A 15,996-nucleotide genomic window follows, 5' to 3' on the forward strand; every position below is an offset into this window, starting at 1 on the left:
TCAAACAGTGCATTAATAAAAATATGAGATGCTTTTTCTTGTGTAAATCACCATGAAGCTCCGAGAACTAAAGGAAGAACTAAGCGGCAGCATCATCTGCTGCTCTCAAGTGAAACCTGTCATGTTGTCTCCCAACTCAAATGCGTACTTTTAAAGAAAGCCAAAGCTTGTATCCTGCCTCATTGACAACAGCCTCAAACTGTTCCCTGTCATCGAAGAAAACAAATCTTTTGCTCATTTCTGCCTAGGGGAGGCAGAGGGATGAGGTGGTCCTGTGTGGCTGAATTAGATGAAAGACCTCCCTTCCGCCATGGAGACACAGAGTCTAATCAAGTGAAATGAGTTTTGAGATCGCAGCTCATTTCCTAGGGGAGATCAGTTCACATTACAGAATCGCGACATCTCATTCATCACAGCCGACATGGTCTTTGCTCAGGAGAGGACCCCAACTGGGACTAAACCACCTGTCTTCCCTCAAAAGGGGGCACTTTACCCAAGCTAGAATGGAAGGCCTTGAATGAAAGGACTTGTCAGCCACCAAGTCCCACCCATGTGGGGCATTGCAGCAGGGAAGGGAATTTAGGTTGAAACGGGAAAGGAGAGTTTAAAGAGCATTGGGTGGTTGTAACTTTAATGTTGCTTTATATAAATAATCATTAAGACGACATTAATATGATGGTAATAGAGCCATCTTTCTCTCCTCATTTTGTTAAACAGGAGTAAGATGACTAGCATTCCCTCCAAAATGGGAGGAAGAAGTATGCTTTCTAGGCCAACAAATGATCATTATCTCTTCTATTTCTTACAGGGCATCATTGTAACACCACTGCTATTGCTGCTTTTCGTGAGTATTTTGATATTGCCTTTCATATCGTTTTTGATATATTTTATTAAATACCATCTACCAGACTACAGATGTAGTCTGGTAGTATGGCATTCCTAGCATGCACAAGGCCCCTATATTTGAATCCTGGCACCATGACGGGGAAAAAAATCCCCTTCTTTAAACCTTTAAGGTTAGTCTTTAGAATAACACCAAAATTTGTGTTCTTTTGTACAACTTGGTGATACATTGGAGTATTGCTCCCAGCAGAGCCCAGAGTGTTAACCGTGAGACAACAGAAAATCCCACAGCCTTGCAGTCCAGGGACAGCAGGTGATCCTAGTGATTAAACCTCCAGCTTTTGGATAAATCATTAGTTATCATGAACCAGTGACCTATGGCGTGGATCATACATGTACTACTCATCATTTTTTTCTTAGTAAAGCTAAGGGATTAATAGTGACCCAGTGTTGAATGGTTTTGGAGAAAAAGAACCTTGAGCTAGGAGATCTGAGGCAGCTCAGATCCCAAAGCTGGTGTTTACGGCAACTCACTCCCTAACCCTGGGAGTAGTACCACATCGGTCCCATTTGTAAAATGGGAAACTGCAGATTAACAGAAACTCCTAATGCAGTCCACCTCTCGGAGACAACGAAATGTGCCATAAGGGGGAAAAGATCAGAACTACAAATAGAAACAGGCCACTGGGTAACTCAACAAAAGTTGTTCTGCAAACAAGAAATGCTAATTAACTGTCTCATTTCCTTTGGCACTAAGCATATGAGAAATTAGATGAAAGATTATAATAGAAATTAATGTTATCTCATGCTGAGCAAAGCATATGTAATCATAAATGATACCTAAAATATTTTATGAACTGTGCAGTTTCTCCATACACACATCTTCCAAATATAAATCACTCCACTTATCAAGGAAATGTAGTGGGATGCGTGTCTGGGAATGAAATGAAGCCGCTTGACTAGAACTATTTGTCAGTGAATTAAAACTATGGGGAAAATTTATTTAATTATAGTGTAATTACCCAAGTTGGAATTCAATTAGAGTAATAGAGTGAGGGACTTTATTCCTTACCAGCTGTGTAGGGAAGAGAAAAGGCTAGATATACTGCCAAACAGTTGGATTCTGCATCTTTCATGAAAGCCATTACCTTCAAGTAATAAGCCACAGCCTCACCTTGCCTTCTGTAATGCCAGCTGCACTCTGCCAAGGTCAGAAGAGTCTAGCCAGATAACTTCCCTCACAGAACGAACCTCATGCATTTGGGCTCCTACGAACCTCATGCATTTGGCTTCAGGATGGGCAATGTGTCACATTATTTGCATTCCTTCAGAAGAAATGACTTGCTGCGCGCTTCCCTGCACATTAGATCTGAAGAACTGCAATTATCTATTAGTGTTTTGGGCCAAGGTTTGGCATCCCAAGAGGAACTTACAAGATCCCTCTGCAGATACAAAATGCAAGCTAGTCTGAGATACTCAGGGCAGGCATAGCACCCAGCACCTAGCACATGTAGCCTTATTCCTGTGACTTAGTCAAGAAGAGCGGGGGGGAGGGGGGTATCATGATATAGTGCTTGCCATGCAAGCCTGGGGACCTGAGTCCCCAGGGACTCCAGAGCCCATGTAAAAAGCACAATGTGAAGACGCACGCTTGTAATCCCAGTGCCCAGAGGGCACATCCTAAGCCTCACTGGCCGACCAACCTTTCCAAACCAGGGACAATAAAAAGACCCTGTCTCAAAATAAAAAGGAGTCGCACAACCAGGAAAGCCTCTGGGGTTGACCTTCGGCCTCAGCAGCGTACTTTCACACACATGCACAGAGTGTGGGATAGAGTTCCAGCCACAACGAGGGGGTTGAGACCTGGAATGAGTGGTGCCCTGTTTTGATTAAAAACACAAAGGAGAACCCACCCTTACTCTCCTCTCCATCTGCATGTCATAACAAGACTTTGTTTTTCACTGACAAGTGTTTTAACATCAGCTTTCCTCTACTCAGAACTGTGAGCTTGTGAACTTTAGTTGCTTTGACAGTTTAACATGGTGAGACTCTAAGAGTAGTGAAGGGCCCTCAGAGCCCCTCAGCCAGAAGCCCCATGCTTCCCTCCAGAGCAGCGGGCTCTCCCTGTTGGCTCACAGGCATCATCCCACATCAGTAGCTGCTCCTGTGTCACTTGACTTTTAGCTCAAGTTCATGCACATGTTCCTTTTGTCTCTTTGGGTTATCATACATTTTGAAATGAGAATTTCTAAAACACTTGCGTTCCGAGTCTTATTTACTGAGCTGGACAAATAACTGAGAGATTTAAAATACAAACACATTCCAGAAAAGCTATATATTCTTTTTTTTTTTCCACCTCTATTAGGAGCTGACTTGTTGCTCTCAGGAAGATTTGTTAAAGTCCTAGCCTGCAACACACCCAAAAGTGGCCTTATTTTAAAACAGCCTTCGAAAGTGGATTAGTTCAGATAAGGTCATACTGTAAGAGGGTGGGGCCCTTAATCCAATGTGATTAGAGTCCTCATGAAACAGAGACAGAGTTACACAGGGTAAACCCCATGTAACAGTGGAGACAGAGATTAGAGTACAGCATCTACCAGCCAAAGGAACAGGGACTGCTAGCCGTCTTTGGGATCTAGAAGACACAACAGGATATTCCTAGGCATGTTTCTGAGGAATATGGCTGTACCTGATTTCAAACCCACAGCCTCCAGAGCTGTGAGGTAGTGTTTTTCTTGGTTTAAGCTGCCCAGCTTGTGGACTGTTAAAGCGCCCAACAAACTAATAGGAGCCCTGGTAATTACCTTAGTATATTATAAAGATGGAAGTTGCTTGGTATTCTAACACAGTTGCTAAGGAATGTGATTTTCTAGTGAAACCTTAGTTCCCTGTATTACTTACCTTAGAACATCCCCTTCACTGTCTTGCTGCAACTGAAGCCTGTCCCCGGACTCATATTTCTGCTGCAAACTTTTCCTGCCATGGAGCCTTGCAGGGGAGTAAATCATCCTTACACCCTATGTATAACTGTTCCAGGTCACTTCCCCTGTCTTCTGTGTAAACGTCTACTTCCTTTGGGGGCTGTACCATATTTCTACACTCTGCTGTCCCTTCTTGTTAGAACTGTAGTGCCCCAAGCCCTCCTCTCAGGCCCAACTGCACCAGCATCAGTGCATTGGTTTCTCCTCGGTGCTGCATTGGGATTCCTCACTGCTGTTCTCAGAGTTCACATAGTTGACCTTCTAATAACCTGAACTTGAAATTCCAGACCCCAAGCCCAACAAGTTTACCTTCCCTACATCTCAGCCACCTACCCCATTAAGCACACCCTTCATAATCAAATTTTCCAACATTCTATCTGACCAATACCTCCCTGTACACATGGTATATACCCAAGTCCCAAGGTCTTCAAACTCACTGAAGTGGCTAGTTTCCTTATGTGGACATTTTCACAGTGCCTCTGACTGTGCCCACCCTCCATTCATCCCTGCACTGTCTCTCCCATCTCATCTCCTCTCAGCCCCATGCTCTCTGCCTATAATCCCTTTATTCCAGACCACATCAGCAGTCTTGTTCATCTTCCATACTGTTCCATGTTTGCCACAATTCACCAGTCCTGCTGGCATCCAGCTCTGCACCCTTCTGCCCATGTCTCTGAACATGCTCGAGCCATCTTCAGTGTGATAACTGCTCCTACATGAGTTCATGACAACAGCTGGCAGTGAGCCTGACAATTCTGGTCTTCCGTGCCACGTTCCTTCCTTCTGATTCTGGAGAATCATTTCACACTTTCTTCTTAGTGTCTTATATCTCTAATGCCTCTCTTCATATCAGCTAATGCAGAAAGGAAATTAAATGAGAAACAAATCGTATCACCTGTCACAATAGTCCTTCTTTGTATTTCTGCTGGGTTTGTGGATGAATTGTCTTTGCTCCAACCTAAGTCCAGTTCTCCTATGGTCTATTTAATGTCACAGTTCATGCACATTTTCTCTTTTCTTCTATATTATCAAATTTTCTCTTATATAATCATTTCTACTAATGTATTTTATAATAGATTTCTTTTTTGTTGCTTTTCTTTTGTTTTGTTTTTTCAGACAGCGTTTTTCTGTGTAGCTTTGGAGCCTGTCCTACAACTTGCTCTGTAGACCAGGCAGACCTCCAACTCACAGGGATCTACCTGCCTCTGCCTCCTGAATGCTGGGATTAAAGGCTTGTGCCACCATTGCCTGGCTATATAATGTATATCTTAAAAATTAGACTCCACCTTATTCCACTTGCACTCCATCTTGTGTTTATATAATAAAATATTACTTTAATCTGCTTATTGCCTATTCAGTAATACAAATTGAATTCTTATGTGCCAGGAACTTCTTCTGCCATAGATAGAGCAGTAAACAGAGCAGAGGTGTTTTTCCTACCACAGTGGTTATGTTGCAGTGGAAAGAAACAACTAAGTAAAAATGCAGTGTATATGATGCACATTTAGATCGAGCTGCCTTCAAGGCATCCAAGCAAAAATATAGATAAACGATTGTATGAATCTGTAACTCAGGGCCCAGTCATCATCCACTGTGTTCATATTGGTCCAGTCCAAATCATAAATATTCCTTGGGAAGAACTGAGCATCAAGGACAATTGCTAGTTTAACTGGGGATAAAAGTGGGGATGGAGGCAAAAAATATCATCAAGCTATATCAAGCTATTGAAATTGTAGTATTAAGAGATCCACGAAGAAGGTCAAGGAATAACCATTTTGCCTGGGAGGAACACCAAGAGTTATTATCTGAGTTGGCTCTTGGCTATGGACCTCTGGATGTCCTGTTGTCTTCACTAAACTGTGTGAAGAAGTAGGGAAGCTGCAGTGTGCTTCATTCTGAGTCTAAAGCCTTCAGACCGTGAGAGCCAATGGTGTCACTCTCAACTCCTGGGTATCTTTTGTAGTAACTTCCCTTATGAAACAGTGTTATATGTGAGGAATGTCCAATAGATTGTAACTTCTGCCCAGCCAGGAGTTTGCATACCTTATCCGTTACCTTATCTCCAGTGCCTAGTATTCTATAAATTCCTGTTGAAAGGAGAACAGTAGTGGTAAGTGGTGGGTGAGTCTAATGGCTCAGTGATAAATGAATGATTAGGAGGTCAGCGTCATAGCCTGACCCAAACAACTCTGCCTTTCACTTACACGGAAAATAAATTACACTTTTTTTCAATATTAAATAAACTACCATTATTTTACGCAGTGTTTGAGAACCTAACTATCCACTGTGAATATTAGAAAGATCAATCAGACATTGATCCTTGCCTCATGGAGCAAAAGAAAAAAGAATGGGATACCTGCATAGATTATGCAGAAATCAGGGTAGAAGTTTACATGTCACAAATATTAACAATATAATATTTTAAACATTGCCTAACAGGAAGCATTTCATAGAACAGAGGTAATTTTTACATGAATTTTATGCCAAAAGAAACGTTTTATTTGAAGAGCACCAGAAGGTATGTGGCAAGCTCTGATGTTTGTCAGAGAATCACCGGCTCACTTCAGGTCTTGTCAAGCAAGTTGTCTGCCTGGTTATGTGCAACATCACTTCTAATATGCCCTAGTATGCCTGTCTTCCCTTTCTTTGTGGTGACTGTCCCTAACACTGTTAGTAACCATTGTGGTGTTCATTATTCAGCACATATTAAGAGACAAGATGGAAGGAAACATTGTGTTGCATAGTGGCTATGGAGTGGGTCACCCCATTAGTAAGTGGGGGCACTTCTGCCCAGTATTATATCAACCATTTCCTATAGCTTGGCTTCTCAGCAACCTGGCTGTGAATCAAGTAGGTGGGTGTCTATAAGTCCCAGTGGCAATGGAACACTTACATGCTCACATTTGTATGTACACTAGATGCCTGCAAGCCTATTTCCACCAACTGTTGTATTGATCTGACTGTTTCTACTGTTAGATTCTTAAGCCCAATATATGTATGCTTTCTTACAGCACTGCATAAGACACCTTGTTTTTCCACATATTTCGGTTACTGTCCTTTTGCTATGACAAAATGTCTGTCAAAAGCCACATATGAAGGAAAGGTCATTTTGGCTCATGGTTCAAGGATACAGTCTGTTATGTTCTGGAGCTTGGAGAGGCAGTATCACATCATATTTGCCATCAGGAAGCAGAGGACGATGGATGCCTGTACTCAGCTGCCTTCTCCTACTTATGCAGAGTGGGGCCAGTCTCCCAACCTCAGTTAACCTAACCTAGCTGATTCCTCACAGGCCTGTGCAGGCTTGTCTCCAGTGTTCCAGGTCATATCAAGTTGACAATCCATATTTAGTCTAAACCAAGATAATGAGGAAGGCAGAGTGGTGTTTACAGAGTAGCTGTCACTGCAGACTCTGTTTGCACATGGCAAACAGGACCCCTTTTAGATGAGAAAATGGGTTTCAAATCATTTCATAATTTGACCCAGACTGCACAATCAGTAAAGAAGACAGGGCAGGGCAGTTCACCCTGGGTTGAAGGCTTTTCCTGGTTATATTTAGGAAGCCTAACTCTGTAGAGACAGTTTTAAGACCTATTTTTAGCACTTGGTTACTATTTCCTGAACATTAATAGTCTATACAAGATACAGAAAACAATTATTGGCTTGAAGTAGTTGAACACTTATTTGGGTAAACAGTTAAGAATGTGGAAGAAACTTGGAGAAACCATTAATAACCAGTCTCTGTTATTCCAACTGTATATAATCAGAGTTCATGGTTCATGGGGGGGGGGGGTGCCCTTGTTAGAACAGTCTTTGAGTCTGCAGCCATCATTCGTTCCCTGCTAACAGAAATGTCAACTCTCCATCCTATCACGTAAACAGAAATAGTTTATACTGCTTGCCTAATTTAGGGCTTTCAGTGCTGTGATGAAACACCATGACCAAAAGCAGCTTGCGGAGGAAAGGGTTTGTTTATTTCACTTATCCTTCTAGGTAGGAATCCATTACCAAGAGAAGTCAGGACAGGAACCTGGAAGCAGGGGCTGATGCAGAGGCCATGGAGGAGAGCTGCTTACTGCCTTATTCTCCATGGCTTGCTCAGCCTGCTTTCTTATAGAGCCCAGGACCACCCGCTCAGGATGACCTCACCCAACATGGGCTGGGCCCTCCCCATCAATCGGTAATTATGGTAATAATACCCTGTAGGCTTGTCTACATCATGATCTTATGGAGGCATTTTCTCAATTGCAGCTCCCTCCTTTCATATTGACAAAACCAGCCAGCACCCTGGTGTTGATGTCATGTTTGATTTTTATATTATGGTCACATAATCAATTGTCACATGAGTGGGATGTACAATGTGTTAATAGTTGAAGAGCACATAAAGAGGAACCAGGCACTCGATTGTCCCCCTTGAGTCACACTGAGATGGTTTCTGCTCAGAAATGCCTTAAGACAAATCTTCTGAAAGCTGAGTTCTCTGAGACTTTCTGTGTAGTCCATCCGTGGAACCTGTTGTCAATGCTATCTGTGTGTCTGCCACCCCCCACCCCACCTCTGACACACTCATGCCTTACTGAACTGTAGTAGGGGAGGGAGGGTAGCCAGACATCTGCCAAGCAGTTTCAAAACCTCTAGAGTTGACACTGATAATACCCCCCTCTGAAAGACCACTGACTCATGCCAGGTCCACTGCTGGCCCCAGTTTCCCTGGCCTAGCTGGGTTGAACTCAGGAAGCAGCTTAGGTAAAGCCTGTCCCTTTTTCTGCTCCAGCCCCAACCTTGGGGCTGCTCTCTGAGCAGAGAAGAGCACCAGAGTAGAAAGACACCACCTGTGTACTGCACCCTTGTCCCCTTCTGGGGGGATTTAAATGCTCTTTGTTTAGGGAACTATTTAGCAGGATTTTTGGTTCCTTTGCCAAACTCCAGACTGATAACATGAACTATTTGGTCAGGAGTGAAATTTGTTCCTAGATACCTCTGCCTCTAGTTCTCTACTTCCTCTGTGGGGGTGGGGGGCACTTTCCAGTTTAGTAGGGTGCACCCCAAGGCTGCATGCTTTGAGTAACTACACCTTATGATCTACACATGGTTTCCATCAGGAACAGGTACAGCTCAGTGGCACAGTGTCCAACCCTCAGAAACACCAAAGATCAAGTTTCCATGAAAGTAATCAGGAGTAACCTTTTCATTTTACACTATAAATTAGCATACAGCTCAGATACACGTGAAGGGTGATAATCTCAATGAAGGTGGACAGAGAGGCAAGTGCCACGTGCTCTCACTCACCTGAGGAGATCTATAAATACCAGACTCAGAAGGAGACTAGAAGGATGAATGCCAGGCTTCAGCTTAGAGTCTTAGAAAGACTATGTCAAAACCTAATGACAGCATGATTTCCCAGCTACAGACCATCATTGGAGTAGAAGGACATGATCTAAAAGTTTTGAAAAAGACCCTAAAAGGGGACAAGGACTTAAATTGTCCGAGAATATTATCAGCTGAAGCTGAAAAGGAATTGGAACAGTTAGAAAAGAGAACACAAAAAAGCACATGTGGACTGTATGCTCAACTGCATTCTGGTTATTTTACCATCTAGGGAACACCCTTCAGGGATTTTGATGCAGAGGGAAGATATCATATTGGAATGGATATTTCTACCACATAAACAGAATTTAAAAAATCAAAGACATATATAGAAAAAATTTCTGATTTGATTTTAAAAGGAAAATTAAGACTTCGTAGGATATATATATATATATGTGTGTGTGTGTGTGTGTGTGTGTGTGTGTGTGTGTATATATATATATATATATTACTTGTTCCTCTACAATCAAACTCCTTTACCAGAAAGAAGTAACCCTAAAGGTATACATAGAAATGAAATTTGGCAAATGGATGTGTTTCACTTTGCAGATTTGGAAAATTAAAATATGTACACCATACAATAGGCATATTTCCAGGATTTCAATGGGCAACTGCTTTGAGCTCTGAAATGACTGATTCTGTTATTACATGCCTGTTAGAAGTAGTGGCTATTATGGGTATACCTGCACAAATAAAAACTGACAATGCCCCCAATATTGCAGAGCAATCTTGAGTGACTGTCCAGGCAGCCTGCTGTTTCTGCCATTTCTTGCACCTTTAAGAAGTTGACTGCTTGCACTTCCTGCCTACCCTAGTAATGTTATTTTCCTTCTCATATCTTTGATGAGGTTGAAGACTAGATAGCCACAGTTAATATCCTCTCTTATCTTAGCTAGAACATAATAGGTACAAGACTTAGACTTTCCAGAATAGGACCACTATCAGAGTAATCTCTGTTATATGCCATTACCCTGGGACTGAACATTAAGTGTGTGTTTCTTGTTTGATATTGCTCTTGCCATAATTCTAAATTTGTGTATGTTTTTACCTTTCTTTCTCCTGGACTATACTTGATATTTGTTATCATTGTATATAGTTTTTGTATCAGGCTTGAAACCCTCTTATTTAGACAAAAAGGGGAAATGTAGTGGCATCTTGCTTTGCCAGTGAACTTGCAGTGTTGGCCACACCCGGTGGGTGTGGCTTCAGGTGTTCAGATGTGACCTCTTATAAGCAAGAGGAAGGGCTGGCTCCCTCTCTTGGGTTGTGGTCGGAGCATTGGAAGGGTAGAGACTGCATCTTCTGGAGCAGGATGACCACGACAGTTATTTACTATTATTTGTGTAAGTGTTTCCCTAATAAATTCCTGTTTGTCATTTATCTTGGGTCTGGTGGACTCATTTAAATCCCACCTTCACATGGTGACTCTGGTTAAATCATTGCATGATTAAAATTTGTTAAAAAGAGTAGATCTTAGTTATTTTTACCAAATACAAAAAGGAAAGTATTTGAGGTAATGGATATAGCCTGGTTATGATGCTCATCACACACCACAAACATAGTCATTTCTTTGTGTACCTTGCAAATACAGTTTTGTCAATTATACCTCAATAAAGATGAAAAATAAATCAACATAAAAATGAACCCATGCTTTACACACAATTGTATCTTTTAAAAATATTTTAAACTTATTTTGTTTCTCAAAGAAGAAAAAATGCTATATGTTTAGCTGTAAAATAAAAGATAACTTCATCTATTTGATATATTCTCTATGCAGTAACCCAATTTTAGTTTGGTGTAAACAATTGAATAAATGTGGCTGTGTAACAACCCATACTCCTCACCTAGATTTAAAAAATAAAATCCAGTCATTTTGACGTTGACTGTGTCTCCTGCCATGCACTAAACTCTGCTTCAGGACATCATCGGTTTAGTTTGCGTGCACCTTTGTCAGGAAGAGCAAGAGAGAGAGGCTGAACTGCTATTCATGGGGAAGGAAGACATCCCTGTAATGTGTGTACATCTGGTGGGAGACGCGGGTGTTTATGCATGTATTTACAAGAAAGGTAACGTCAGTTGTAAGCAAGGCCTCCTTTCCACGTCCCCCAGGGCTAGGCCGTGTGATTCAAGGTAGAAATTGGGCAGGGTGTGCGTGCATGCGTGTGTGCGTCAGTCTTTCACTATATCTCAAACCATTTCTTGCTGATTTGCCATAAAAAGATTTGGCTGGCATTTGCCATTCTACAATACAAACTGTACATATCTCTTTCAATTTTTCCTGATGAAAGCGAAGGGGTAAGTTATTGACTACAATAATGCTTTAATAGCAGAAAAGAGACACAAATAGCAAAGCCTGCAACTAGTAGGTTTCCCTGACAGGAGAGAAAAGGCGGGTCACTCACCCCCCAGACAGGTGATGACCCATTAATGACAGTTTACAGGTAAGCCTACTAACAGGAGTGAGGGGAATGGCTCCTCTACTTCCTAATGTTGGTTGGTAACAAAATCTACAGATAGTCAGCATCTCTCCTTCAGAGCTGTCATTTATTTGTCTTTCTGAGCCTAGCTACTTTGGACCAGTAGTATTTTACTTTCCAAACGCAATCGTTATTAAATTGAATGTACTGGTAGCAGTCAACTACACTGCCACAGAACCTTGCTCTGCCAGGTTGGAGAATTAAAGGCTAGTGCCCCAAGGCATCCATTGCGCATACTGGATTAGCTTCCCTCGGATGAGTCCAAGCTGGCACTAGTTCTTTACCTTTCCTGGGAGTGTAGAGAAGAGCCACTCAGATGACTCTGTGACCTGCAGCTCAATCATCCACCCCCTCTTCTCCCACCCCACCAGCAAGGAAAGGAGAACCCAGCTCTGGCTTCCATTCCTGCCCTGCCTACCTTCTGAGCCTTCTGCAATCACTGTGCAGCAGAGTGGAAGGCTTTGGAGCTACACCTCTGTGATTAGAGCCTGCTTTTGTCACTTTATAGCTACAAAGACTATGTCCAGTTTGTTCAAATATTAGCCACAGAAGTGGGATTAAAAGTTAGACCCATTTCACAGGGTTTCTGTGATCGCCAAACTAACACATATTAGCATATACACCCACGTCAGCCACATAGAAGTCCACAGTCAATGCTGTCATTGTACTCATAGATGAGTAAGATAAACATACACAGAAGGACATCCCCCATCACCAGACTGATCCTCTCTCGGGTCTGTGAACTACATAAGACTTTGTCACTTACCTCAGCAATGTTAGAAGAATGCAAAGACCACTTCAGGCCTCCTTTCTCCCGTGTATTATAAGCATTCAAAAACTGGCACATTTCTTGAGCACCTGCTGCATATTAGATTTGTAATTGCCAAAGTGTGAACCCAATAGCACATGTGGCTGTGGCAACTGGAACCTTAGGAGACAGTGTGGTCCTGCCAGAGCCCATCTCTGTCACTCAGATGTCTGGGCCAAGCAGTCTGGCCTAACTAGCCCTCCTGTTGTTTCTGAGCGGTTCCCTAGTTGTAACCATGAACAAGTCAGCATTCCAGCCTTCGAGTGTGTGCCCTTTCCCTGGAAAGACATAATTGGAAATGAGCAGTTTGGGACTCTGAGCGGTACAGTGGAACTGTGACCTGCAAAGGAGATGGAGGAACTCGGCATTTGGAAAGAGTTTTGGAAAGAATTCCTAAGAAAATAAGATTTAAACTGCATCCAGGTGTCAGTGGGAGACAGGACGTTTATGTTACAGGGTGTTGGCCTGGTCTGCTCACAAACTCATCTTTCTTCTCTTTTTTCATTTAATTTTTTTGTTCTTTTGAGAGTTTATACATGAGTACTGTGTTTGCATCACTTCCATTCCTCCCCTCCCCATTCCAGCTCTCCCTAGGATTCCCTGACCCCTCCCCACATCCATGACCTGCTCTTTAAACACACCCCACACATACATACATACACACACACACACAGACACCACACACACACACACACACACACACACACACACACACACACCAGTGGGGGGTGTTCTTTGTTCCCTACAGGGGTGACTGAACATAAAGGATTTAAATTCTCATATGTTATTTTATGTATCATTTCTTCTCAGTATAAACTACTAAAGCTACAAAGCCAACCTACTTGTGAGTTTTCTGCTTTTCGGTACAATATTTTTTCAAGAAATGAAGTGGTAACTGAGTTGTTTGTTTAACATGCTGCATCTTCAAATCTGGTGCTGTGAGATGTGCCGTCTCTGAAATCCAGGCTTCGTGCTTGATATGAGTTGGTCCTGAATGAGTTTGTACCACTAATATAATAACTGGTGCTTCTGCTAAGCCCATGGTGGAGGAAGCTGTCCATGATTCCCAGGCCCTTTTGTCCACATTGGGACCCTCATTAAAATGTGAAGAAGCAATTATTCCCGCAGCAGAGATCAGGCCTGAGCACAGAATGGTTGGAGCCTCTACTTTTTTCACCATGTTCTAGTGTGCTGTCCTCTCCCAGGTGCTGTATGTCCTTCCCTCTGGATGCCAGTGAGCATCAGAAACCTCCCCCAGAGACACCTTTGAATCTTCACACTGACCGCACAGTAGGTCTTGTGGCCAAGTCGAAAGAAAGGACTCATGTCACATCAGACTCCAGCATCAAGGTCCTCTTCCCTTCTGAGCCAGTACCCCTGCCTCCCCTCGTCTGCCTTTAGAAACCCAGTTCATTACATCTGGGATAGCGTGGTCTCGCCAATCATCTGAGGACCTCAGAGGAGGATCATTCTAACCTGTGTTTCCAATTAAGTGGTTCAAGGGATTCGGGTATCCTCAGCCCATTGCTGTGTTCTACTGCCCTCTCTTAATGTGGGGTTTGTAAATAGTAAGTATACAACAGCCTAGTGAATGGAGAGATTAAAATACGTGGTATATAAAAAGTATTAGTGAACTGAGTTTCCTTTATTTCTGTTAGCCTTCAGAGGGAATATGGTGAGTAAACCAGCTAGGAAAACACTCGGTCATTGATTTACATATCTCTAGCACTTAAATATTTTAAAATATGAATAAAGTTAGGAAGAAGTGGAGCCAGGAATGTGTGAGCTGACCCCTGATATCCCAGCAGGGATTGTCTTTACCCAGCAGTTACAGCCAGAACCCTGCTGCTTCTTTAGACACTAACCCTCGTGCATACAGCATTGAGTAGACATCCAGACTTCGTGTTTGAAGTTTAGCCAGTACCTTTATCTTTTTCATCCATTGCACCAGGAAGAAATCTAGAGTTAACATTTGTGAGGCAAGCCTATTTGTTGAGCTTCAAGGACATGCTTGCTGTAAAATGGAGTGTAGTTATCACTCTGACTATTCTAGTTCTACATAGAAATCAGTCCCTCCAATTCAGGGTTGATGGACCAGAGATGCTGTGCACACATCTTCCTCAGCCTTTGACTCTCTACATATTCCTTACTTTGTGTTGGTTGTACAGGGAACAAGAAGCCACAGTTTGGAGAGTGGTTAAATCCACAGCCAATAACCAGTGCAGAAGCTGGTATTAAATGAGCATAGGTCCCCTGATAGGTGGGACACACAGTCCTGGCATCTTGAATGTATAAAGATTATAGCTAAAGGTGGTAACAAACTTTATGAAATTTACCAGAGTGAGGAAAAGACTTTTTACTTTTTTTTTTTCAATTATTGAAAATAGATTTTAGTGGGATTGCTTTGAGTTTCTCTCTATTTTAGGTTGATGATGGCTGTGGGCTTGCTGTAAATTGCTTTTATTGTGTTGAGGTATGTCTGGGGGTTTTGTTGTTGTTGTTGTTTGTTTGTTTGTTTGTTTTGTTTTTTTGAGACAGGGTTTTCTCTGTGTAGCTTTGGAGCCTATCCTGGCACTTGTTCTGTAGACCAGGCTGGCCTCGAACTCACAGAGACCCTCCTGCTTCTGCCTCCTGAGTGCTGGGATTAAAGGTGTGTACCACCAAAGCCCGGCTGGAGGTATGTCTTTTGTATCCATAGTTTTTCAGGACCTTTATCATGAAGGATGTGGGATTTTGTCAAAGGCCTTTTCTGCATTTATTTATTTGGTGGATTACATTTATCAGTTACCCATGTTGCACTATCCCTGCATCTCTGGGATGAAGCCTTCTTGGTCATGGTGGGTGATTTTTTTATATCTTGTATTCGGTTTACAAGAATTTAACTGCGATTGTTTGCATCTATGTTCATAAGGGAAATTGGTCTGTAATTTTCTTTCTTTGTTGGGTTTTTGTGTGGTTTAGGTATCAGGGTGACTCTGGCCTATTATAAAGAATTGGGCAACGTTCCTTGTTCTTCTATTTTCTGAAATAATTTGAGGAATGTCACTGTTAATTATTTTGGTAGAATTCTGTGCTAAAACCATCTGGCTCTGGGCTCTTTTTGGTTAGGAGGCATAATTGCTGCATCTATTTCGCTAGGGGTTATAGGTCTGTTTAATTTGCTTATCTGATTTTGATTTAGCTTTGATGTATGGTATATGTTAAGAAAATTATCCATTTCTGCTAGGATTTGCAATTTGGTGGAGTACAGGTTTTTATAAATATGTCTTTATGATTCTCTGGATTTCCTTGGTGTCTCTTGTTATATCCCCACTTTCATCTCTAGTTTTGCTAGTTTAAATATTCAGCCTTTCAATTAATTTGGCTAAGAGTTTATCAATCTTAATGACTTTTTTCAAAGAACCAACCCTTTGTTCCATTGATTCTTTGTATTGTTTGTTGTGATTATTTTATTGATTTCAGTTTGATTATTTCTTGTCCTCTACTCTGTTTGGGCATTATTTCTTCCTTTTGTCTTAGA

General features: G+C 42.0%; 1 protein-coding gene across 6 annotated transcripts in view; it reads left to right on the forward strand.

Annotated features, from left to right (window-relative positions):
- Positions 1–15,996, forward strand: part of Slc10a7 (solute carrier family 10 member 7) — a 238,983-nt gene that overhangs the window by 172,478 nt on the left and 50,509 nt on the right. For 5 of the 6 annotated variants that reach the window (XR_004769240.1, XR_003483229.2, XM_027404908.2 and 2 more), the window contains one exon: positions 809–844. Coding sequence is in view for 3 of the 6 variants with exons in the window: in XM_027404908.2 (XP_027260709.1) it covers positions 809–844 (36 nt within the window). In the remaining 3 variants the exon portion in view is untranslated. Of the gene's footprint in view, positions 1–808; positions 845–15,996 lie in introns of those variants that run through there. The other variant, XM_027404917.2, reaches the window with a different exon arrangement.

This window comes from Cricetulus griseus, chromosome 3, assembly GCF_003668045.3.
Source record: "Cricetulus griseus strain 17A/GY chromosome 3, alternate assembly CriGri-PICRH-1.0, whole genome shotgun sequence".
Taxonomy (NCBI): Eukaryota; Metazoa; Chordata; class Mammalia; order Rodentia; family Cricetidae; genus Cricetulus; species Cricetulus griseus.